Source organism: Podarcis tiliguerta (genome assembly GCF_965153285.1).
Source record: "Podarcis tiliguerta genome assembly, chromosome: 2".
NCBI lineage: Eukaryota > Metazoa > Chordata > Lepidosauria > Squamata > Lacertidae > Podarcis > Podarcis tiliguerta.
In genome coordinates, this window is record NC_139535.1 from 119,047,096 (window position 1) to 119,073,924 (window position 26,829).

A 26,829-nucleotide genomic window follows, 5' to 3' on the forward strand; every position below is an offset into this window, starting at 1 on the left:
AATTTCATAGAATCATAAAATTGTAGGACACAACTCAGTCAGGCCAAGGCGGACTTGAAGCCTGAGCAGGGGGAGAGTTCTGAGAGCTGGACAGAGAGAGGCACTTGGCCCCTGGACCTGAGGTTCCCCATCATGGGCATAGCCAAAGAGGGGGAGCTGCCCCCCAATCAATCAAAAGCAGCACGAATCTGAGGTTTAGCGCCCCCCAACAATAATCCTGGCTATGCCCATTATCCCCATCCCCGATGGGAATAATGAAAATATGGAGCGTGATGGACCAGTGGAACTGACTTAGTAAAAGGCTGTGCATCAGCCGGACATTGATAGCACATCTCTTCCCAAGGAATCCTGGGAATTGCAGTTTGTTAAGAGCGCCAACAATTGCAGGGCTGTTAGGGGTAAACTACAGTTTCCAGGAGTTTTGGGGGCGTGGGATGTATAGTGCGTGTCTTAGTGGCTACAAGTTTCTATGTTCCTAAGCATACGTTGGCACAGGCCGAATGCTGTCTGGTGGCTTCTGCCCGTCCTCAGAGGTTCTCTCGTCCGAGCGGAGCGCTGGAGTAGGAAACAGGTGCGCGACTCGGTCCCGCGGATTCTCCGCGCAACGGTGCTCCAAGGTACTTGCTGGCTGGCTGCTTGCGCTGCCCTGCCCTGCCCGCCTCCCTCGCCCAGCCTCTCCCCGCTGCCGCACTGCCCGCGCCGCCGCGCCAGCAACAGGGGCGAGCCGCGCTGCTGCTGGCCGCTTGCAGAAAGTTGCGCGCTGCCAGCGACGCTTCCACCGGAATCCGGATGCGCTCCGAGGAGGCAGCCGCCGCCGCCGCCGCCCCATTATCGCCATCCCCAGCAGCTGCGCCCGGGCTGCTCCTCTCCGGGGGTCTCCCCGGGCAGAGAGGGCGACTGGAGCCGGGTAATGGTCGCGAGGGCGGCCTTCGCCGAGGATGGAGGCTGCGGGGGTCGCGGGCTTTTGTGGCCCAGCGCGGGGGCCATTTTGGCTTCGCCTCGCCTCCCCTGCAGGCACCTGCCGGGGCGTGCGGGACTCGGCGGCCTTTCCCGCTTGCCTTCCCCGGAGGAGCGAGGGAAGGAGGCGCGCGCGGTTCATCTTCTCCGCTGTGGAGCCGCGCGTGGGAGCCGAGAGGGGAAGGAGAGTGGATCGCGGGAGCCGGGCCGAGGAGGAGGAGGGATCGCGCGGGAAGCCACCCTCCCTCCCTCCCTCCCTCGGTTAAGGGAGGCCATTAAGACCGGCGCGGGGGGTGGGATTGGCTGCAGCTCCCCCAACAACGGATGATTCAGGCGGCTCGCTTCGCCCGCCCCCCGCCCCCCGCTCCTTGCGCACCAGCCCCGGCCGGCGAGTCCTCCAGGCAGCGCCGAGTGGGGTAACCAGCGCAAAGGCAGGGAGAGGGTGCGCGCTTGCTTGCTTGTGGGGGGAGAGCATTGCCTGCGGGAGTGGGGCTAGAAGATCGGTGGGGAGGGGAATCGAGGCGCTTGCTCTCTCGGGGCTCACCATTTCTTTTCTCTCCTTCTCCCCGTCTGGTGTCAGAAGCAGCGGCGATGGAGGTCCCGCAGCTCGACCTGCTGGAATCCCCCGAGGGCTGCCCCTCTCCCCTGGAGCTCAAGTCCGCCCCCAGTAAGAAGATGTGGGTCAAGCTCCGGGCGCTGTGAGTAACCCCATGTACTTGCTCCCCCCCCCGCCCCCCTTGGGCCTTTCTGTCTGCCTGTGGCTCCGCCGCCAAACTCTTTCGGATCGTCCCCATCTGGCGTCCCTGGGCACCGCGGAGGCTTCTCCGGTCTCCCGGACACCAATCGCTCGTTGCGCCCGGGCTGGGTGGGGGCGAGGACTATGCCAGGCTTGGAGGGCAGGGTTGCTGCTGCTGCGGTGCCTTGTCGGCGCAGGGGGAGAGGACGCCTGGCCGGGCTTGGAGTAGCGCTGGTCCCGCTCGCCCCCCCCCCCCGCCCCGTGTTTTCTAGACCCTGGACCGGGACGTGTGCATCCTCCTCAGCTCAGGGTTCGCGCAAGCTTTTGTCTGCCCCAACAAGTTTAGGCAGTTGAATTCTCGCTATGCTCCTGCCGCTGTCATGGGGGAACTGCCAGGCTTTACCGCTGGGGGGCTAATTTTTTTTGCCGCAGCAATTAATAGCATTTGACGAACTGTCTCCAGCTGCTTTGGTGTGGGGAAACCCATGTACCCCCCACAACCGCCAGCAGCCCTTGTTGATCTTTCCATATTGTGAGACGAAGACATCTGCATGCAATGTGCAACGGTCTTAGTGAGCTTGCGTTGCCTAGGTCGGGGGTTGTTGTTGTTTTAGCTCCATCCATGGGGACAAGAAACTTGCCATGCGTTCCAGACAGAACTTGTTTGCATCATTTTTTCTGTGACTTAGTGCTTGAATAATGCAAAAGTGGGTGATCTAGAGCAGGAAGTAGCACCGAAAAGACCAACAAGAAAACCAGTAGTGCATGGGATGGGGCAGAGGAAGCCACCCTGCAGCAAAACAGAGGATATATCCATTTTATCCAGTGTTGTCTACTAGTGACTGGCAGTGCTTATCTGGAAGAAGATCATTGCATTGCTTGCTTTCTGGTTCCTTGAGAAACAAACAAAACAACAACCTGGAGATGCCAGGGAACCTGTGACCTTCTACCCATGGGTGTAGCCAAGGGGTGGCAGAAATCCCCCCTAAATCCATCAAAATCAATATAAAAAAATAATAAATCTGCCCCCCTAACAAAAATCCTGGCTGTGCCCATGCTTCCACCCTGGCAGCTGTTTGGATATTGCTCAACTCCCTGGAGGGTTCCTTGGACTATACCCTACATCCATATCCTCTGGGGAAGGTCCTTCGCTCAGGGATAAGTGTACTTGCTTTGAATGTTGAAGGCCCTTGGTTCAATTTCCCATCTCCAGTTAGGGCTGCGAATATCTTCAGCTACTAGGCGTAGAAGTCTGAGCCAGAGACCAATGGAGCAATGGCCGAGCCAGTACAAGGTGGCTTCCTATGTTCCTAGGCTGACCACGTTGGTGTGGCTTGGTAGTTATGAGACCGAGCGACAAATGGGGCAGCTCTGGGTTCAAAGCTTGCCCTTGTGGTGAACTTACCAGGGGGCCTTAGCAAAGCCCAGATTTGCTGAGTCTCACCACCAGCAGCAATGTAGGGATGGTAGCGCTGACCTCCTTGCCTTGCAGAGTTTGTCATAAGAATTGCACTGTGACAATGGTGCATGTGAAGCTCTTCAAGGATTTTTATTGCTAACCATTTCCAGGGATCGGGGCAAGTCCTGCATGGCTTGTAGGTGGCAGGAATAAAAGGCTGCATTCTAAGTGCAACTCGCCAGGGAGAAAACCCCGTTGAGGAGTTGTTAGAATTTCTATACTGCCCTTCCTCTGAGGAGCACAGAGCATTTTTACAATATAAAAACACAAAAAAATACACAGCATGGTAACAAACAAAAACCATAACCCTCACCCATTATTATTATTATTGTGGAATTTACTTCAGAGTAAGCATGCTGAGGATTGCACTGCAAATTAGCTGCCTGCCACCAAAGAGATCTGTGGCCCCCAAAGCATCTTTTTATTGTTGCAAACCTGACGTCGAATTCATTGGGCCAAGTGCAGAGGTTTGTGTTGGTTGGAAGAGGCAGGCTGGGATCTGACGCTTCCGTAAATACAAAGTCCCAGTTTCTGGCTACAGAACCCCTTGCATCTTATTCCCTTGCTACCTGAAGGCACAGAGGTCTCCTTCTGAAGCTGCTCTTGCAGGCAGGCTCTGTTCCAAAAGAGTCCTTTCTTTCCTGAGGGAGTGAAGGGATAATCATGAAGTAGCTTAAGATTGTGTTCTTCGTGCAATCTCGCCCCACATTAGATCTCTTTAAGTGCTTTCATATGCTGAATTATTTTGTTGTTGGAATGATGAAACTGGATGTGACCTGGTCACCTGAAGGAGATGTCGGGCGCAGCTCAGTGGCAGAAGGTCCCAGGTACTGTCCTGGCCATCTCCAGGCAGGGCGGGGAGAGGCACTTGGGTGAAATCCTGTTGCCAGTCAGTCTAGACAGTACTGAGCTAGATGGACCCCATGGTCTGACTTGCGAATGGCAGCTTCCAACAAAGTCATCCTTCGCTCCATAGTGCTGTTCCACCCTCCCAAGCGAACACTCAACAGCCAGCTTGTTGCATTGCAGGGGGCTGGACTGGATGACCCTCAGAGTCCCTTCCAACCCTACAATCCTATGATTCTGTTTGGAGGCCAGGGTTCAAATCCCCATTCAGCCATTAAACTCACTGGGTGACCTTTGGTCAGCTGTCATCTCTCAGGCTAGCCAACCTCACAGGGTTGTTGTGGCCCCTTATGAACCTTGGAAGAAGAGTAGGATGAAAACAGGAATGAAATAAGGTGCTCTGTGTGGCTGCTGCCCTGTGGCCAGATAGCTGGCTCACCCACATGCTTTAAGTTTTCAGGCTCTCTAGGAATCGGGCCTAAACTCCAGGGGACAATTTGTGAATCAGGCTCCAGGGATTATTCTGGGAGCCATCCCACGGCTGCAACATGTTATGTTTAAAGCTTGCTTTTAGCAGAGCAGAGTGCCAATTCACACCTCTCCGACACTTGCAAAGGGTAGAAAGGAGGTGAGCATGTTCACCTGTCAGCAGCTCAGCAAGGGTGCGTTTTAATTCATCCATAATGCTTCAAAGAAGGAGGGGAGGAAACCCGCTCTGCGGTGTGGTTAAACTGTGTCTAGCTTGAAGGTGCTGGAAATTGCAAATGTCTTTTTTCCTGCTTGGGCAGTTTTCTTATAATGAAACTGGATGGTGGTGCAATGTAGTAGAGAGATGCAAATGGCAAATGGGTGAGCATGGGGACAGGGACCATAGCGCAGTGGTAGAAGACCTCCTCAGCACGTACAGCAGGGATTGTGGCCCCCCCAGCTGCGGTTCAGCCCCAGGGATAGTGGAAGTTGGAGTCCAGCAACATCTGGGAAGGCATAGCTTCCCCAAAACTTATATAGAAAGACTCAGGATCAGTCTCTGGCATCTGCATCTAAATGGTCAGGTAGCAGGTAATGGGAGAGACCTTTTCCTGTGTGATCTTGGAGAGCCACTGCCAGTCAGAGTAGACAGTACTAGATGGTCAAATTGGCGGGCCTGATGTAAGGCACCTTCCTCTGTGTACCTGTAGTGGTTGGTTCAGGTAGCAGGTTTTGGGGAGTACTTCTGCCTGAAACTGCCTGCTAGGCAGCATTGGTTGGGAAACTGACATTGCTGGACTCCAGCTCCCATTAACTCCCAACTCCCATTAACACGCTCAGCAGTTAGGGATGATGGGAGCTGTGGTTCAATATCATTTGGAAGACACCAGGGCTAGATGGACCAACTTGACTCAATTTAAGGTAGCTTCATATGAAGGTTAGCCTGACTCACCTTCAATCCGAGTTTCCTGTTAGCCTGACCTACCTTCCTTGCAGTGAAATCAGCTGAGGATACATTTATAGTCTACTCTTGGTCCCTCCCTTGAAACAGGACAGGGAAAAGCCTAATTGAAACATAGGGTCCCTGATCCACACAAAAAGTTGCACAGGTTGCTCTTGTCCCTACTTCATAGCAGCGGAAATGAAATTGGGGTTTAGAGATTTGGCTAAAGTCTGCCCAGTTCTTCTCTATGCACTGAGAACCTGAGGTGTGAAGGCGACACTTGCACAGGAGGTGGGATTTGCTGCCGATCCCTGAGCAGTGAACACTTGGTGGCAAACTCTCATTTCCTGCTGTGCAGTGTGTGAATGGGCTCTGTGTTTCATATGGCAGGCAGGGACCTTATTCCCACGGAGCTGGAAAATGTGTCTGGCCAGTACTACATGCAGGTGGGAACTCACAGGATTGACTGCTTCCTTACCCACAGAGGGGGGAAAAGATTCCTGCACATAGAAAATCAGCATCTCAGGGAGAAAGCCAGGCTGGACATGCTAGTTTTCTGTGTGCAAGGGGCTTTTCTTGGCACACAGATGTGCCCATCTGCCTGTGTTCTGGAAGCCAAATTAGACAGGATGCAGTAAACATGTGGAGTGATTGTCAGTGGTGTTTGTTTTTCTTTCACAGTGGGCTCTGAATTTTGACTGCCACATTGGTGCCAACAGACCATTTAATTTCCCCCCTTTAGCATCCTCCTTACACCCATCAAGTTGCTCCCCCCCATTCTACAAGCCATCATTTCACTGAGCATTTGTGGGATCACATCGCATACGAAAGAGAGAAATTGTTTCTCTGCTTCCCTTGCACCAAGCCATGCACATGCAATTATAAACCTTTATCCTGTCTTCTAAACTAAATATCCTCATTTCTATTAGCCTTTTCTCACGAGGAAGCTTCTGCTGTCTGTTGATGCCCCTCCTGCCCCTTTCCAGCCCTGCAATGTCCCATGGCTAGACATAGACAAGCTTATCCACAAAGTAAACATCCTTTGATTTTGCGGCCTGATTTCAGTTGTGACGCAAGGCATGGCAAAACACTGATCTGCGCACGTCTCCATCTGTGCATGCGTGCGTTCCCATACAGTGTGTGCTAGTTGTACACATGAAGAATTCACCTGTGGCCTGCCTGAGTCACAGATTGCTGCTATGCTCAGCATGTCGCCTTGGGGGCCAATACCTGAATGCATGTCATGTAAGATAAGGCAGTGATTACGTGCAACACTTGCTGAGGTGAATGTTGCATCGGTGACCCGCGTTGCATTCATATTGGAGCTCAGTCTGTCCTAAGTTTTCTCCAAATTCCAGCTCCCTTAAGCCTGCATGTGCCTCTTGGCTGTTTTCTGTTGGATGAAAGGTGGGTGCCCACATTGCCCAGACTGTGGGAAGTGATGGGTGCCTGGCGTGCCTCAACTCCCTCCCTGACCTTATGGCCTGCTGGCAACAGAAGTTGCCATTGATGCTACTTTTGTTGGTGCTTCTCCTTAAGCCAGGCATTGCTCAATGACCAGACATGTATTGGGGGCTTCTAGTTGGTGGTTTAAATGTCTTGCTTGCTAAGTATAGCTCTCAGAATAAGTTGGGGGTGGGGTGGGCTTCTGGTAAGTCAGGCTCTAAGATCCCTGGGTGATGAGAAGACGATTCATGAGGATTTCTAACTTCCAATTGTTTCTAACAATGGTAACAACAAACGACTCCCTCTCCTCCCCCAATTTTACTGCTGAAATGAAAGGGTGGGGGAAGCAGGAGTTGGTTTTTGTGTGAAAGGGCTATGAGCTCAGTTCACTTCTGTAACTGTGGACAAATTCTTGGGCTAAGTGTGTCTGGATAAGTTGCTTTTCATAATCAAGTGAACCGTGTTGGAATGCCAGCATCTCTCAGGCCATAAAACTCAATTATTTTTCATTAGGGTTGAACACCTTACTGTGGTTTGTGAGTGAGTAAAGAAGGGCTGGGGAACCTGTGGCCTTCCATATATTGTTGGACTCCAGCGCCCATCAGCCCCAGCCATCACAGCCCAGGGACAATGGGAGCTGTAGTCCAACAACACCAGAAGTGGCACAGGCTACCCATCCCGGGTCTAAAAGCACCACCCGTTTTTGGCATTTGCTATGAACACATTTGCATGCTTTTGATGCTCTACGTCATGGCATCATGCCCCATCTTGTCCCCCTTTGAATGTCCTCTGCTTCATTTCATTTTCCTACCATTTATTTCTGATGATAAAACCGTTGACGTCACATGATTCTGTTGATGATGTCACAAGGTGATGTCTGGCTGTGTTGTCATGGAGATATTTACTAATATCACTTGGAGTTTTTACACACACACACACACACACACACACAGATAATCTTTTGGGTTGTGTGAGATGTGCAACTTTCAAAAAAAAATTTAAACCAGATGATATTTAGTGCAGAACCTCTTCCTTTCCTTCCTTCTTTCCTTCCCCTCTCACACAGTGACCTTTTCTTCTCTCATTCATTCAGTCTTTTTGAAAGGCCTCAGCTTGGGAACCTGTAGAATTGCTAATTTATTAATTTCAATGTATAGCTCACCGTTTCTCCAAGGAGTTCAAGGTGGTGTGTAGAGTTTCCCCCTTCCCCAGGGGTTAGTTAGACTGTGACTGGTTCAGAGTCACTCAGAGAGCTTCAAGGCTGAGTTGGGGTCTGATCCCTGGCTCTCTCTGATCCCTGTGACACTGCAGCACACTGACTCTTGTGCACATGTGCCCACCCTCTCTGAGCCTTCCCTGTTTGGCCTCCTTGCTTGTGTGTGTGTGTGTGTGTGTGTGTGTGTGTGTGATGTAAAGCACATGCAAGGGGAAATATAGGATATACAACCCAAAAGGACAAGGTTGCTGGAAATATTGGTGAGATATGCATTGGTGGGGGAATGTCGGGGGTTCACTGAGGTTGGATCTACACAAGAGGAAGGGAAATGTGCCACTTCCAAGCCTGCATTTCCCTCCTGATGTAGATGTGAGTGTAGGGGTCCCCCCCCTTTCAGGGAAGGGGCACTAGAGGAGTTTTTAACCTTTCTCTGGCTTGCTGATTTCTTCCTTGCAAAAGCCCCCGCCCCCAATGTAAAATAAAACCCCCAATCTCTTCTGTCCAAAGTGGTCTCCTAAGGTCAGAAGAAACCCAGCTTCAGGGTGAAATGACCAGAGAAGAATGGGCGGGTGGGGCGGGGAGGGTTAAGCAGCCCCTTCCAATGTCTGGCTCTCATTTTCAGAAGCCTTCCAATACTCTCCTTTGGGCATTGTCAGCTTGCTGGTGCATTACTGGAGTTCGTTTATTTGCTTTTGTATCTCACCTTTAGTTTCAGCAGGTGATGACTTCATGTGTCTCTACACCACCTGAGACTGCCCCCCATGTGTTAGGGGATACTCAGACAATTGTGAAGGGACAGGTGAGGCTAGGGGCCGTTTAGGAAGGATGGGACTTGTTTGTGTGCTGTGGGAAGCAGCACCCTCTCTCAGAGCACATTGAACCCTCTTAAAAAAACTTACCTGTCTGTCCCCTTCCTAGATTTTTTTGAAGTGACATAAGCTTCAAAAGACATAAGCAGGGTTGTGGGAGCTGCATTCTCATCCCATGGGATGATCCAGTGCTTGAGGGAATGCCAGTCTCTGTGCTTTTCTCCTTCTACTGTTTAGGATGCAAATGTAGTCACTCTTGTTTTGCTTCGCCTATGGCGATGCTTTACAATAATTGAGCTTCAACTGCTTTCTGCTAACTCTCTCTACTCATTTGTGCTTTTGTTTTTATGCTTTGTGATGGGAATAGTTTGCTAATCCTTCCTTCCTTCCTTCCTTCCTTCCTTCCTTCCTTCCTTTCTTTCTTTCTTTCTTTCTTTCTTTCTTTTTGGGGAGTATGTGTGTTAACTTTCCAATCTGCCTGGAGCAGTCTTTTTGCAATCTGGTGCCCTCCAGATATAGATAGTCAACCGTCAGGAATGATAGTCACCACTGGAATCCAAAGAGTCTGGAGGGCATTAGGTTGGGGAAGCAGGGCTCACAGTAAAATATTTTGTTAGTGTCTTTACTTGCATGGAGTTTGCTGCCTTCTCTCTCTCTCTCTCTCTCTCTCTCTCTCTCTCTCTCTCTCTCTCCCTCTCTCCTTCCCATTGCCATTGTTTCCTTCTCTCCTAAGCTGAATGGGAAAGACCTGCGCAACTGGTCCTGCCCAGTAATGGGACTTCATGACAGTTTCATGCCACTGTCAGCGTATGTTTATAGGGCCTTGGAGGAACTGTTAGCCCTGAAAGGGGAGAGAAGGAAGTGGTGTAGGGAGCCAAGGAATGCAGGAAGCTGCTTTATACTGAATCAGACCCTTCGTCCATTTAGCTCTGCAGTGTTTATATTGATTGGTGACAGCTCTCCAGGGTTTCTCCAGGGGCAGAAAAGAATCAGAACAATAAGGTCCAGAAAGGGTGTACAGTGGTACCTCTGGTAACGAACTTAATTCATTCCGGAGGTCCATTCTCAACTCAAAACTGTTCTTACCCTGAGGCATGCTTTTGCTAATGGGGCCTCCCGCTGTGTGCACGGTTTCCACTCGCATCTACTTCCGGGTTAGCAGAGCCCATAACCCGAAGCGTTCGCAAGGAGGACGGTTCATAACCAGAGGTATTACTGTATATATTGAATGGCATTTATATTCAGCTGTTTCTCTAAGGAGCTCAGATTGATGTATGTTGTTTCCCTTCTTATCCTCTCAAGAGCCCTGTGAAGTAGGCTGAGCAGAGAGACAGGTAGAGTGATTGGCCCAAGAACATGGTTCAGTTTTATTTCGTATGCCCTTAGAAAGGAAAACAGATACAAACTGCCTACTTCTCATTGGCATGTATGAAAAACTATTTTTACATACATTCATATACATATGAGTTTATTGTTCTAGCCAAAGGCCATAACAAATTTGTAGCAAAAGTTTTAATAAAATAATGCAGAACACACATCTATAATAGGAGCCAGCATCCATGATGTAAGTTACCAGAGACACCAACAAGCTCAAATGCAGCTGGATTTCAGAAAAGGTGTGTGTGCATTTGTGTGTGTATAAAATGGGGAAAACAATCTGTATCACAAGAAGTATTTGTTTGGCAAGATGTAGCATGTCTGTTCATCCTGAAAACAATAAAATAAGTGTTTTAATGCCTCTCTTTTTTAAAAAAGGAAGGGTGAGAGGCATATGTTTCATTCCTAGCGGCAGCATCAGAAGCTTCTAGGTAGGATGATTGGGAAAGGCTTGGCTGAAGCACTGGAGAGGTGTCTTTAAGATTTAGGTCCAGTAAATGTTTGACATCTCTTATGATTTTGACTCAAGGTTGATTCCTACAGTCCCCTCATCACACAGCCAGGTGTGGTTTGACTTGATGCTTATTCTAGCAGGCTGGATGGCAGAGCTGTGCATGGCTCATCTGTTGTTTGCTCAGCTTTCCCTTAAGGTGGATGATGAATCTGTGAATTTTCTTCCAGTTGCTTGAATAACGAATCCATCACTGTGCATCTTGGCTGCATTCAGAGTCCCATTTAAATCGGCTGTCAGTAGGTGCCTGTGTTCAAATGCACAACTGTGTTTGGCTTTTGAAACTCTTAGTGGCGCTTGAGCCTTTCTTTCCCCTGGCTCAGAGGAGGTTGGAGGCAGACAGAATTTGTCTTAATATGACATGAGGTTTGCAGTTGCCAGTGACCTCTGCAGCCACTCCTGAGAAATCAGGTTAGTTCGCCTAGGTGTAATTAACTAGCTAAATTAAGGTTACCAGATTTCTTTCAATGAATCCAGGGACACTTTTCAACTTCAGTCAGAATGGATGGATTTTGTCAGGGGACTGATTTGTAAATCTGGGGACACCTGGTAACCTTAAGCTAAATGTCTGCTTTATGATAAACAGGTGTGTGTGTGTGGGAGGGGGGAGGGCTTGGAGTGCTGAGCCTCTTAGGATGTGATGTGCATTTTGCACCCCAAGAATAATCCACGGAAAATGTATTGACTTCATTTTGCTTGTTTGCCCTGCTGGTGGTCAGATCAGCCAGCATTAAGCATCGTGGGCAGCTTTCAGCATCGTCATAACATTCCCTCCAAGTGCAGTATTTTACTATTCCCCAAAGGAATGAATGTCGATTGCCACTTATATTTATTTCATTTCATTTATGAATCGGTTCCCCTGAAATATCCCAAAGTGATGATGAACAACGAAAGGATAATAAAAACATCAACAATAAAAAACAGATTTAAAATGATTCCAAATTCAATACAGATACAGATGGGAATAACCCCCCCTCCTCTTAAATGTCTTGTTGAAAACGGTCTTCAGTAGGTGCTGAAAAGACTTTAGACATGGTTCTTGCCTGCTGTGTAGTGGCAGGGAGTTCCAAAGGGCAGGTGCTGCCACACTAAGGCTTGATTTGTACATCGTATGGAATGGACCTCCTGATGCGATGGCGTTTCTTTTGTTTAAACGAGCCTATTCAGGCTTGCAAATTTGACATGTATTTTAATGTGTAAATTTCTTTCTTTCTTTTTCACCATATCTTTGTCTAGTGATGAGAGTGGTGCTGGTCCTGCTTTTGTGACCCACTTTAGATCAGGCTGTGGTCCAGCTGTGGGGCCTGACCCACCAGCTGAAGACAGGGAGCCCAGTTGGCAGTGTAGCCAATACTAAGGTGGCTGAACCAATGGTCTGATTCAGTATAAGGCAGCTTCTGGTGTACTGTGCTGTCTTTGAGCATCTGGTTTATCTTTTGAGTGCTGCTGCTGTCTGGTTAAGCTTGTTTTAAAATCTTTGGAATATGGGTGCCGTTCCAGTGTCCAAGCCAGGTCAGCTCTGAAGACTCATGCCACTGCTGGTGAGCTCAGGTCTCTGAAGCTACGTAGCAAAAGGGGGGGAAGATGCTTCCACAGAACCTTCGCTCCTATGAGTGGGTTTATGCTTCTGCAAATGCCGTATTTATTGGGTGGGAACTTGGTGTCATCAAGGGGTGGAGTTTGGGTGGGCCTGAGTATTCTTCCAAACCCCTGCAGTTAGGATGTGCTAAGCTGGTAGGGACCATCCAGAGATAGGGGACCAAACTGTGAGCTTCTCCAACCCAGGATGACAGGCGCTCTCTGCCATCTTTGGATTTTTACCTCAGGTGTGCACTTAGAATCATGGAAACAGCTTTTAGTCTTCTTTTAAATGTATTTGTGGTTTTTGATGTTTTTAAGTGTCATGGGTAAATTGCTTTGGTGGTTTAGAAGGCAATTAATAAATTAATTGCAGTAATAATAATTTTTGAAGTTTTTCTTCTTCTGGACCAACACTTACTTTATTTATAAGACTATTCATAAACTACCAACTTAATAATAATAATAATAATAATAATAATAATAATAATAATATATCACTCTTTATGAACAAAGATCCCAGGGTAGTGTACAACATTTTTTAAAATACAGGACATCAGTGGTAAAAACAGAAAGCATACTGACAGACATGCCAGTCAAAAACATTCCTCTTCACATGTAATGATGGCACCAGGTGAGCCTCTCTGGGGCGAGCATCCCACCCCTGAGGAGCCACCACAGAAAATGCCTGTTCTCTTGTTGCCACCCTCCAAACCTCTCTGGGAGGGGCAACAGAGAGAAGGGCCTCAGGTGACAAGCGCAGGGTCCAGCTCGGTTTGTATGGGGAGAAGCGACCCTTAAGATATTGATTGAGGTCCTGGGCCTAGAACAGTAGTAGTAGTAGTAATAATAATAATAATAAATAAATAAATACATAAATAATGGCAGTTTGCAATAAAAACATAAAAATATCATAAAAATGCAGCACCATTAAACACAGGATGAAGAACCAACACAGAATTAAATTAGTTCTTGAAAAATGCTTGGTGATCTAGTATTGGAATTCTATGTGCTTGTCTGATTTCAGCAGTAGCAATGTTCCAGATTACTGATGCTGCTGGTCTTAAGAGCCTTAGTTTGCATGGAAACTGAATGGATGTGGATACTTTTTTCTCTTTTTTAATAGAGAGCACTGAATAACCCAGAGAGGTAGTTGGGTTAGTCTGATGCAGCAAGAATAACAATGAGTGTTGTAGTCAAAGCAGACTTCCCCAACCTGGTGCCCTCTGGGTGTGGGACTATAATTCCCACCATCCCAGACTATGAATTGCTGGAGCTAATGGGAGTTGCAGTCCACCAACAGCACCAGGAGGACCACAGGCTGGGGAAGGCTGCCATCGAAGACTAGCAGACTTATTTTTGTGACAGAAGCTTTTGTGGAGCAGGGGTCACTTCCTCAAATGCGAGAAGTGTTCTCCACAGCCAACAAGAGATATGTCTGCATGGACAATGATGAAACGCTAGGACCAAAAGGCCATGAAATGCAATGGGTTCAGCCTGTGACATTTCTACGCTGAGCTCAAATGCCTACAAGATAAGCGCGGTTGCCCTTCTGCAGCAGCGGTAATAGGTGATAACAGGATCTTCCAAGATTATTAAGGAATCTAGTGGTGCCTTAAGGAGTAGAAGATTTAGTGTGGCAGGAGCTTTCACAGCCCTGTGTGTTTTGGCCTCTTGTCAGCATTCAACAGAACCAGATTCCGTTAACCTGAATGAATCTGAGCCTTGGCTGAGGATTGTGAAACTGTGTGCTTTATGTATGTTGGTCGGCTTAGCTAAGCGGACTGTTGGCAAGGCTCCCAGGAGGACTTGGCAGACCTGTGAGATTTATCCTTGAAAAATCAGACAATCGGAACAACTCTGTGCCTTGATATTGATCCTTACTGACTTTGTTTTGCAGACAAAGGTACCATAACTCTTGAATATTCACACTGAAGTCAGGGGCGCTTACGCCAAAGTGCCCTCGTGGTGATGGGCTGCAGCCTTCTGGGGGGGGGGGAGAAGACGGCCCCAAGCAGCTTTTAGGCATTGATGAATGCAGGGGTGATGGAACCTGTGGAGCCTTCAGCTCTTTGTTGGGACTCCAATTCCCACCAGCTGTAGCAAGCATGGTCAGTGGTCAGGGATGGTGGGAGCAGGGGTGGATTTAGAGTTGTGCCAGTGGTGTGCACTCACTGTGTGCTGAGCTGAGGGAGCGCCATCTCCCACCCTGTGGAACGCCCTCCCATCAGGCATTAAGGAGATAAGCAAGTATATAACATTTAGGAAACATCTGAAGTGTATTGTGAAGCTTTCTAAGGTTTAATGTTTTGTTGTGTTTTTCTGTATGCTGGAAGCTGCCCAGAGTGGCTGGGGCAACCCTGTCAGATGGGCTGGGTACAAATAAAGAATAACGATGATGATGATGATTATCAAAGCCCGGTAAGGAAGGCACTGGGCTTTGGGAAGGAAATGTGAGGCTCTGACAGGGTCATAGAGTCCTGCTGCCTCCTTCCTAGTGCTTTTTCAGCTTTGGGAAGGACAAAGTCAGGGCCTCCTTACCTACCTTTGGGAAGGCAGCGTGAGGACTGGTGGGGCAGTGCCAAATTTTGGCCTCGCGCAGAGTGCCATGGTACCCAAGTGTGCTGCTGCTGGTGGGAGTCTGGAAGGTCACAGGTTCCTCACCCCAGAATTAAAGAATACAGAACTCCTTTATTGTTACTGGAGCTTTCTAGGTCTGCCAAAATAATGCCTTGGGGTGGGACGGAGTGGGTATACACTTAGCATTCATGAAGGTACAGTGTGCTGCAGAAGAACCCAGAAATTGTACCAGAACTCAGCTCATGGCCTCTTTCCCCCCAAAACACGCCTCCCCCCCCCAATGCATTTCATTTTATCCGTCTAAGTTGGAAAGGGAGGGGAGGGAGGGAAAATAAGCCTTTTTGTTGCTGCGTTGTTAAATAATTGGGTGACAGAAAATCTTGCTGATCTCCTGCAAAGCAGCCATCTATCCTACCAGTGGGCAATTTCATTCTGCAGCCCACCTGCCCCTGCCTAACGTTTAGGCTGGCTCCCATCCCAAACTGCTCAAAGTCCACTGGGCTCTGCATCCAGGTACCAGCATGTTGGTGATGACAACTCTAGATTCAAGGCAAGGAGGCTTTACCGCTTTTGTACATTTTCGCAATTGCAGCATTCCTAAAGGAACAGGGAATTGTTCCACAAATTAGGACCGTATGGTCAGAGAGAGAGAAACTTGCTCTAGGCAACCTAAAGGCCACGGCTGTTTTATGTCAGGAGAAAATCCCTGCACAGTAGCTGGTTGCTGACTAGAATATTATTGCATGTGACAATTGCCCATGTGGTTGTTAATTGTGGGTTCTGGTGTACGTATGTTGCTCTTTTTTTTTAATTGAGGGCCTATAGTGATCCAGTCCTTTCTTTTTAAAGATAATAGCATAGCTCTGGCACAGGCTTTACGCTTCATGCACCCGAAAAGTGGGCTTGAGTGCTTGAACAACTGTGCCCCGATAGCATTTAGCATGAAACACAACACAGGATTCTCGGTGGTGTCTCCTGTGACAGACTGAGCAGCTAGTCTTTGGGAATGTTGATGGTCACACTACAAGGCTTTGATGTTTGACTGCTGGGACACAGCCATCTACATCAGGGGCGGCAACTCTTTTATGGTCCAAGGGCTGCATTCACTCTTGGCCAATCTTCTGGCAATCTTCTGGCATCCACAATGGATGTGCCCACCCCTCCCCCACTCTTTCATGCAGACTCACACCTAAGCACATAGCCTCCCTTCCTCTTCTGGCATGTGCAGATATACAGCGGAGAGCAGTTACCATCCCTTCTGTGCTCATGAAATGACCAATCTCATGACTGAGGAGGGGCACAACTGGCATCCCCATCAGGGCATTGGGCCATAGCTGTCAACTTTTCCCTTTTCTTGCGAGGAATCCTATTCGGAATAAGGGAATTTCCCTTAGAAAAAGGGAAACATTGACAGCTGTGCATTGGGCTCTATTCATTCCACCACCCACTTACATTTCTTCTCCTTTCTGCAGCTGCTACTAAAATTGGTGAGGTCATGGGTGAGGGGACTTGCTTGTGGTGGGGGCAGATCAGGCCTCCAAGCTCAGGATCAACCGCCCCTGATTTGTGCCTATGCACATGGTTAGTTGCACAGAGCAGCTTTCAGCTTAGGAATTTGCCTAGTCTGAAGTGGCCCTGTGCACCAGAGGGTTTGAGCCCCGATCTGCCACCATTCAAGGTGCTAGCTTTGATCTTTATAAAGCCTGAGATACCTGGGAGCCAATAACTTAAGGGACTATCTTCTCTCACATGAACCTCTGGCTGCAGCTTTAAGATAAACCATAGTAGACTTGCTCCCTTTGTGCAATAGCCTGTTGTTGTTGTTGTTTCTGAGTGGTTGTTTTTACAATTTTAACATGCTGAGTGAAAAGCAAGATGGTCTCTGCCTGAGGCTCACAATTAAACGACATGGCCTGAAAGGAAAAAGGGGAGAGTGGGGAGAGAAGAGGAAAGAAAGCAAATCCAGGCACTGATTCTTGAAGATATACAATCTTAGTGGCTGCCCTGGCCAGATGAGCCTCCCTACCTTTAAGCATGCGCTCCCAGTAGCCCTTCATGAGCACAAGGGACAGAGGGTTTTTGGGTGATGGCGATGGGATGCCCTTCCTGCAGAGATCTTTTGAGCCCCATCTCTGAATTCTTTCCATCACCTTAAACACTTGGGGCTTATTTGGCTGGCCCTTAAATTTCATTTCTGCCTGGATTCTCATTGTTTTAGATTTCAATAAAATTAAAGTAAAAGCAGTTTAATTTATTTCTGTTTTTGTGTATGTGCATTTTTTCATTTATTTTTTCATTTGCATTTTCAAAAACAGGAACAGAGAGCATACTTAACCCTCTCCCCCTTCCCCCGCCCCGCCCCGCCCCACTTACAACTTTGTACAAAATACAGCATGTATACATATACCAAATGACTTCCCTTCCACCCTTTTCCTGGTTCCTTTTGCTTTTCTACTACTCCGCGTAATCTACATCTTTTTAATCATCCAATTTGTTATCTATCAAATACTCTATTTCAACTCTGCTGGATTTACTCAACACCCGCTAAGCTATGTATTTGTTTATACTGGTCCTTAAAATATTCAATAAACATTGTCAGTTCCTCCTTATATTCCTTATCTTCGTTTTCTCTTATCCTGTTCATCAGACCAGCCAGTTCAGCATATGCAAACATTTTACACTGCCACTCTTCCTGAGTGGGTGCTATATTTGTTCTCCACCTTTGTGCCAATGAGGTTCTAGCTGCGGCTGTGGTGTAGAGTAACTCTCTTGTTTTTGGGGGGACCTCCGTGGTTACCACCCCCAAGAGGAAAATCTCAGGTGTTTTGGGGAAAGTTTTATAAAATATCTTTTAAAATTCATTATATATAGTTTCCCAATATTCCTTAATTACTTTATGGGACCACCACATGTGGAAAAAACATGTGTGCATTTTTAATGTTGTGAAGCTGCTCTGAGCCACCTTTCATCCCAAGCTTCTGTGAAGGGTTGATGTGAAGATCAGTGTGAAAGGGAAGGAACAATGTACTCTTCCACCAGCTCCTAGCAAGAAAGGGAGAATATCAAGAATATCAAGAATGTAAGAAATGTAAGAGAATGTAAGAAATAATAATTATGTATCTTCAGCTGTGGAGATTATTTTTGTGTGATCTTCCAGGCAGGAGAATTTTTTCTTTGTTCTCTGCCTGTCAATAGGATGCATAGCCTGTAGGTGGCAGTGTTGGTGAGCCCAGCTGAACCATCCATCCTGGGTTGGTGTCCACTTAGACTCTTAGAGGATTATAGAGAAACTTGCCTTGTAATTGAATGAGGACCTTTATACTTGTTGTGCAGAGGAAAACTATGAAGAGATCATGATTTTTTTCTCCAGTGTACTAGCAGGAAGGAGTATATAACTACGGTACGTCTACCATGACTGTTGAAGAAGGACACCCTTTCCAAGGTGTTGTAGCAAGGCATGGCTGGTATACCTGTAAGTTAATTCCCCTGGTTTGTATAAAATAGTGCTGTGAGTAAACTCTGCTCAGTAGCTTAACTATTGTATGTTTACTCTCAACAGACCATGATCTGATGCTGTGCTTTGCTGTTGGCTTATGAGCTGTGGTTCATTTTACTATGTGTGAACCCAGCGCCCTTCCTTAACCATAATTTGATTGACTACCCCACCCCAGAAGCTCACCAGAGTAGAAGGGCATGAGGCGAGCAGAAAACAAACCAACTTTGGAGAAACAAGCCAGGGTTTGTCTGTTGTGGAGCAGACATTAAGTGTGAACCACAGGAGTTGATGCAAGTTGAAATTTGGGAACATTTTGATGTAGCGAGGCAGTGTGACATGTTGTGAATGTCAAGAATGGGGCTTGTGTGCATGATTTTAAAAAAGATTTCAGATGTAACTCTCCCACATCTGCAGCCTGATATGGTCCAGTCACCATAGGACTGTGGCGTAAGACTATTTTGAACATGCAGAGTGACTCTGAAAAACAGAATTTTTCCAGTGGTGTTTGTGCACATGGAGCTGGCTGGCTAGTCCATCTAGTAGCGCAGATGGAACACTGGCTCTCTGCAGATTCATGGGAGCTAGCTTCACAAAAAGCACTTTAGCTCTGCTTTTATCTTTTATCTTTAAAGCAATGCCCTCCCCTCAAAGCAAACAAGGTTTCCTCCTAACCCTGGTGTGTAAACTCACTCCCAACCCTAGTTTCAAATCTTGGCTCACCTGAGAACCCTGGTTGGTGTTAGTGATAGTGCTATTTTTCTAGAAATATCCCTCGTTCTCTTAGAATGGCAGTGGCACCCACCAGAAAGGTGCCGAAACCTACCTGAGAGGTGCTGGAAGTGAGTTCTTGTGAGTTCCCCCTGAAAAAACCCCTGGCGACAGGTAGTGTTGGTGCACCTCCATCACAGAACCAAAGTTAACACTGAGGAGGGAAGTGAAGAGGGAGGAACTGAGGAGGGAGGGAAGAAATGGCTCCGGAGAGGGGAGGTTCATTCATTAGGATGGCTCTTTATTTTAAATCAGGGGTGGGAAACCTGTGGCCTCTAGATTTTATTGGAATCTAGTTTCCATCACTCCTCTATGCTTACACATTTATTTGATGGCTGAAATATGCTGTTATGGCAACCTTGAAATTAGTTAGCTGTGATGTACTGAGTTATCTTAAAATAAATTTCCATTATTTGGGGCTTCTTTGGAAGTTTAGTTTTTGCTGCTGCTGCTGCTGCTGCTGTGAATCATCATCCTCATTTTGATCATTGGCTGGGGGCTGATGGGAACTGGAATCCATATGTAGGGCTGCTGGTTCCCCATCCCTGTCTTAAACCATGGTCTGTAAGTGTTTTTAATGTCTGCACTAGACCATTGACCAGTCAGTTGTTCTGCAAGCTAAATGCGACCTGGAGCAGATGCAGCCCCTGCTACCTCTCCATGACCCCTCCCCATCCTGGCCCTTTCTCTCTGCCCTGCCTGCCCCACCTCCCAGCCAACTGTGCTGATGTCCTAGCAGCTCTTGGATCTGTCTGGGAGAGAAGCTCTCATTGATGCTGCCACAGGACGCCTGCTTTTAGGCATAAAATAACATTTGGCAGCGGATGGTATACAGGGTTTTTTGTGTTTGTTTTTTTTTTAAAAAGGAAAAAGGGAGGCATTAAAAGTTAACAGAATCTGTGCACCAGAGGTTGAGAAGCAAATGATTTCCCCTCCTTTAATCTTTGCCTGAATGTATGAGGCTCGTGATGTGCGCCCGTGATGTGCTGTTGCCTTTGAAACGAGAGGAGAATGCCTGATTGTGTTTCAGCATCTTCCGCCTACTAATTCTCTGCTAACGACAAAGGGAAGGGGGTGTGGGGACAAGGCCCTGGCAGCAGCTCCCCCCAGCCCCCCCGTCACTCCCCACACCACTCCTGGTGCATGATGTATAGATCTATCTGTTGGCTGTCTCAGCTGCAGAAGAAATCATTGCTTTGTATTAAAACCGCTTCTGGTGTTTAGGAAAGATGTGATGGCCATGTTTGCCAGAAGAATGTCTCAGGGCCCAATCCTCATTGGAAGGGATGCCCTTTTTCCTGACTACCTTGCTTTTTATTGCATGTGCATCCCACATTTTTCTCCCAAGGAGCTCAAGGTGCTGTATGTGGTTCTCCCCTCTCCGCATGCGATCCCCACAACAGCCCTGTGAGGTGGGTTAGGCGGAGAGGCAGTGACTGGCCCAAGGCCACCCAGTGAGCTTCATGGCTGGGTGTGGATTTGAACTCTGACCTCCAGCACTCTAAGCACACCACCACACTGGCTATCATGGGTTGGGGGTGCAGAATGCACTTGGTACATGCATGGAAAAGTTCTGTTACAACTTCACATGTTCCAGGGTCAAATAATGGGATTCTTTTTCTTGTCTTTTTTATTATTTAAAAAAGCTTCTAAGACTGAACTCGTATCCAATTCACTTGTTCTGTTAGGATAAGGATTTACACTGGTGCAACAGAACTTATTCCCTCTCTTCCCCAAATCTGCTTCAGAAGGTTGAAGGAACCCCCAAAACAGTTTTAAGGGGTGCACAGAGGAAGGAGAGGAGGCAGAAATTTCTTTTCCACAAGTGTGGATCCATCTCCTGATGGACTGCATTGCATAGTCCTGTGATGGATAAAACCCTTAAATCTGGCTCATTTTGAGTCCCATGGTAAAGCAGGCAAGAGAGGTTGTTTGCATAAGCATAAAGGGACCCCTGACCATTAGGTCCAGTCACGGACGACTCTGGGGTTGCGGCACTCATCTCGCTTTATTGGCCGAGGGAGCCAGCGTACAGCTTCCAGGTCATGTGGCCAGCATGACTAAGCCACTTCTGGAGAACCAGAGCAGCGCACGGAAACGCCGTTTACCTATTTATCTACTTGAACTTGACATGCGTTTGAACTGCTAGGTTGGCAGGAGCAGGGACTGAGCAATGGGAGCTCACCCCGTCATTGTGGGGATTTGATCCGCCGACCTTCCGATCGCCAAGCCCTAGAGGCTCTGTGGTTTAGACCACAGCGCCACCCGCGTCCTGCATAAGCATAACGGTGAGATAAATGCACTCCATGTCTCCTTGCGCACTGCATAGGGAGGACTTTTTAGTGCTCCTTGCACTGTAAATAGCCTTTCGGACTGAGCCAGACTTAAGCAGTCCAGTGGCCAGCTTGTGCCTTGGCCTGTCAGTGCCAGGCTCCTATGCTGGAGTTCCCAGCTTTGAAGAAACTGAACGTGCCTTTCCTGAACGGGGTGCATGGGGTGATGGTGGTTTGCTTCCCTTCTCAAGGGGAATGCTTTGCTTGGCACACCAGAGGGAAAGCGCGTCTCATTCCTGCCTTCCCTGCTGTGCTTTCCTGCCCACAGAGTCCATCTGGTGAAGGACTGGAAAGGGGGCAAGCTAGGTGGGCTGGCTGGATCTCAGCAGTCTGCAGCGCCTGGGAAGCCACATCAAAAGCCCATTTTGTGTCTGCAGCATTGCAGTGTTTATCCTTTTCTCTCTCCCTCCAAGCAGATTTCCATAAATCAAAACTGGCTGTGTGAGCTCAGCGTAGCCATTCAGGACCCCGACTTTTCCTTGGCAGTCCTTGGTTAACCGGTCTTCTTCCCACTCCCCAAAGCCCTCAGCTTCTCCCTGTCATTCTCTGATGTTCCCACTGCTCCTGGGCTGCTGGTCTTGACAGCTCCTTGATACCTTTTCTGTGCTTTGCCATTTTCATTTTCCTTTTGTGCTTGAAAGCTTGGTTGTTTTTTAAATCTCCATGGAAGTTTTGGAAAGCTGAGCAGCTGCAGTGCTTTCTCTTGGGTTGTTATGCCAGGCAGTGGAGGTGGTACCTGGGGCAAGGGTGAGAAAGTGGCACCTTTTGCAACCCCCCCGGAAGAGGATGGGCCCTCGGCAGCTGCTGCTCAGAGGCCACACCCACAATGTTTCCCCCCACCCATGTGAAAGATTGATTACCTCAGTCTGCTCTGGTTGCACTTTGAAAAAGGTATTTGCAGCTGCTTCCTGTTGCCAGAATCTCCTTTGTCTTCTGAGATTTCAGGGGGTGCGGCTTATAACTTCCAATCATTCTAGCAGTTCTCTAAATTTAGTTAAAGTTTTTATTGACTCCCTGTTTCTTTATTTTTGTGATGTTCATTGTAAATCACCTTGATAAACTTTCATAAAAGGCAGTATATATGTATGTTAATTCATTAGTATCTTTGAAATGATTAAGACTAGAAACTTGACTTAATTTTTTAAAAAAATGAAAGCTGAGATTTACAGGAAGCTGAATTCTGCACTCGCTGCCATATTTTACTCTTTCTTTCTCTGTTTCCACCCATCGCTGGCCACAGAATCACAGCTTCAGCATAGTCTTTGGTACCATAGCCCTGGACTGGCCAAGTCTGCAATCCAAGCCTGTCCTTTTACCCCTTGCCTGGTCCTGCCAAGTGGTGTCATCTGGTTTGCTGCACTTCATGCTCCCCCAGGAATCCTGTCTCCATCTGCACCCCAAGCAGGCACAGGAGACCCTTCTTGAGGAGGTCCCCAACTGCAGGACTGAATGCAGGCCTAACTGCCCCTGACCTTATCTTGGACTGCTTATTACAATTCAGGGATGTTAGTCATTAGTCATTTTAGGCACTTTTTATTTATTTTTGCTTTCTTCCTTCCACACTGCCCTGTGGAAATGCATTGCCTCATCTACTCTGGCACACTTTCCAGTTACCTGAAACACCCCAATAAGTACTTGCGCTGCTATTTTTCAGGAAAAAGAGGTGCCAGAACTCACCATGAATGCCGCCCTTGCTCTCTTATAATGACAATGGCGCCCATCTGAGAGGGGCCAGAACTGAGTTCTGATGTGTTCTGGCTGATAAAAAGCCCAATTTGCCCATCACTTTTCTTGACCAGCCCCTGCAACCCCCCCCTTTTTTGCAGTGCAATAGAACGTGTGGTTTTTATCTTTCCTAAGCAGATCATCAAAGCACATTGCAAACCTCTCTTCTCTCATTGCCCATCGGGTATCACATTACTTACTTCATTTGCTTGCTGCTTTGCTTTCCAGGAATATATCTTGCAACAGCGTGACACCCACTCTTGGAATCAAGAAGCATACTGAGAGTGGCTTCTATATTTGTTCCACTCCCCCTGCACCATTTCCCATTCAACCACTCTTTGTGTGTGTGTGTGGGGGGGGAGAGATTCCCAAATTTATTTTCCCTTCTGCAACTTAGGAACCTTTATAGGAAGGGGTCTGGCAGACAGATGCAAAAAGCCAGCAATGGAAGTGGTGCTGTTGGGAAAACTGGTTCCCACGTGCCTCCTCTTCAGGTGTTGATTTGGACCATTGTGCAAGATAGATATGCCAGACTGGAACATCACCAACACGGCATAGGTTTGTGCCAATGAACTAGCCTACTGTACAAAAGTGCAACTGAGATGTGGCAAGCAGGAACTTGACCAGAAAGGACAAGTAACCCTCAGGCTTTAATAAAGGATCAAAATAAGAAAACATCCTCTGTGCATATTCAGAGTTTCCTTCACACTTGGCTGGGCCACCAAAACCTCTGTCACGTATATATAAAGATGGGCTCAAATGCAGTGTTCCTAATTTTGAAACCATGGAATGTGCTGTAGTCTTGAATGACCCCTACTTTACATACAAATTTAATCATCCAAGGTTTCCTGCAAATTTATTTGGGTTTTGTCAACCATGGTTTTGGACAATCCTGGTTAGCACTGACCACAGTTGGTCCAGAGATGTGGATATAATGCTGAAAAATGGCAAACAGTGGAAAGGTGCAGAGAATGCAAGTGATGAGGGGATGCAGCCCATGGCACATTGGTGCTATCCAAACCGTGGTTTTGAGATCTGGAATATTATGCCTGAACCAGATGTTTGAAGTTAGGACCATAGTTCCACAACAGAGCACATGCTTTGCAGGCAGAATGTCCTAGGTTCAGTTCCTGGCATCTCCAGTTAAAAGGACCCTAGATCACCAGTGTTCGTAAAGGCCCCTGCCTGAAACTGTGGGGGGCTGCTGGGCTAGATGGACCAATGGTCTGACCTGGTATAAGGCAACTTCCTGTGTCATGCTGGCTTATGGTGGTCATCCTATACCTCTCCCTTATGATGGTGCCTGCTCTCACTCACACCACTGGTCTTCCTGGACCTTTCAGCACTGGCCAGCCTAGACGGGCTGAGCATCATCCAGAAAGCACATCTTGCCCAGGGTGGCTTTGCAATGCTGGGAGTGTGCAGAACACATTGTTATCATTTGTGGCTGAAGTGGGTTTTTAATTTGGATGCCGAGGGATCAGAGAGAGACTTGGCAAGGTCATCCTTGCAACCTCTGAGCAGAGTTTAAAAGTGATGGCAGCTGCTTCACCCCCCCCCCCACCTCGCCTCCGCCTCTCTGTTCTTCTTGACTCTCAGGAGCAAAATCCTTTTCATGCAAAGAGTTCCAAGTGCTGTGTGAGTGCTTGCAGCATTTCCCAGAAACAGAGCCTCAGAGGATCAGCCGTCACTGAATGCCCTTGTGCCAGACAGCTGATCCTCCCCCTGCCCATCAAGGCCATCAGAAACCGCAAGGGTGTGTGTGTGTCTTCTGAACACTGTTCCCTTTCCCCAGATAGTCAACCCTCCCCTTGGAAATGGAATGACGTTCAAAGCAGTAGTGCACAGATGCCAGGTGGTCCCCTTCCCGTATTGTGGTTGGGCCAGGAGGAGAGTTCTCTCCATTCTTATCCATGCTGGTGCAATTCTAGAACCAGCTGAAGTGGAAGGGACAAACTTGTTGGTGGCCAACCAGAATGTGTCACTGGAGATGCCCACTGATGACCATCTTCATTCCACATCCAGGCACTGCTTCATTGTGGGCCCAGCAGTGGTGTGTACTGATAAGAATCTCCTTGCTTATTCAGACTAAAGGCCTCCAGTTCTGTCCTTGGAAGCTCACAACCAGTTTTGAAACTCAGGTATATAAGCTAGGCACCAAATGACTCCTTAAATCAAGGTTGCAGTCGCTAAAATGAAATGTCTAGTTGCTATTTTTGGGCAAGACAGCTCTAAAGTCTTATTTTCCAAATGATGGACTGACTGTGACTGATTATCAGTTAAGCATCTGGCTAGTTCAGAGAATAACCTTGAGCTAGGTTAAGAGCTTTGAGAACCTAAAGAGGAAAAGTCACTTGCTCCAGGGACAGTCCACATATATATCAGCCTAGTCTGACCTCTTTTTCCTAATAGTGACTGCTCCTGCTTCTGCTGCAGAGGAAAAGCAATTCATTCTGATTGTGCAGATAAAATATAACTGATAGAATTCTACAGGATGAGGTATTAGTGTGTGAAAACAGTCCAGACCCAGGGATCTCCAGATGGTGATGTCAGGCGCCATCTTTGCACCCTGGCATCTTGACTTGTCTACAAGTGGTTGAAAGCAGGTGCAAAATGTTCCCCGTGCCTGGCTAATTTGAAGACTACTCAAGAGTAGTCTATTTGAAGAGAGGGGTGAATGTGTTCCCACCCCCTTCATTGTTTGTTGTTTGGCATTCAGATTACTGTCTATCTTATCCCCACTGCTTTTTAGCATCTATAGCTATTGTTTCTAACCTACGTTGCTTTGGGTCACTGTGAGATAAGTGACTAACAAAAATTAAACCTAATGGGCATGGGGACAAAATTCTTAAAGGCCAGTTATTTCTGTCTGACCCTTAAGAATCTTCCCAATCCACACCCCTTTCCTATATACCCTTCACTCATCCTGCTCCCTGCCCTCCTCAGATACTTTTGCCTGGCTTGAATATGCCAGTGAAGTGTGATGATACCTCTTGCTTGCCAGATGCAAGATGGAGAGGTGTGTGTATGTAGAAAGTTCTTACTTCTGTATGGCTTGAAAGGCAAGGATCGCATCCATTGCTCCACTCAGAGAGCCAGTGTGGTGTAGTGGTTAAGAGCGGTAGACTTGTAATCTGGGGAACCGGGTTTGCGTCTCCGCTCCTTCACATGCAGCTGCTGGGTGACCTTGGGCCAGTCACACTTCTTTGCAGTCTCTCAGCCCCACTCACCTCGCAGAGTGTTTGTTGTGGGGGAGGAAGGGAAAGGAGAATGTGAGCCGCTTTGAGACTCCTTCGGGTAGTGATAAAAGCAGGATATCAAATCCAAAATCATCATCCTCCTCCTCCTCTTCTTCTTCTTCTTCTTCTTCTTCTTCTTCTTCTTCTTCTTCTTCTTCTTCTTCTTCTTCTTCACTTTTGCCTCTGGTCATGCTCACTATTGGGACATGCCCCCCTCCCGCCCAAGGTTTTCATGAAGGAATGTGCCCCCTGATTTGTATTAAGCCTCTGGGTGAGGTTGTTTGGGATTCAGGAGTGAGGTGCTGCAGGGGTTTCCTGATGACACTTCTATTTTCTGCATGT

The 26,829-nt window shown here is 47.7% G+C and overlaps 1 protein-coding gene across 4 annotated transcripts in view; it reads left to right on the top strand.

The window, feature by feature from the left end:
- Nucleotides 1-457: 457 nt before the first annotated feature.
- Nucleotides 458-26,829, top strand: part of PDE1B (phosphodiesterase 1B) — a 118,805-nt gene continuing 92,433 nt past the window's right edge. Inside the window, exons 1-2 of one of the 4 annotated variants that reach the window (XM_083428257.1) lie at nucleotides 458-617; nucleotides 1,538-1,655. In XM_083428257.1, the coding sequence (XP_083284383.1) occupies nucleotides 470-617; nucleotides 1,538-1,655 (266 nt within the window). In that variant the 5' untranslated portion in view covers nucleotides 458-469. The other 3 variants (XM_083428258.1, XM_083428259.1, XM_083428260.1) reach the window with 3 other exon arrangements.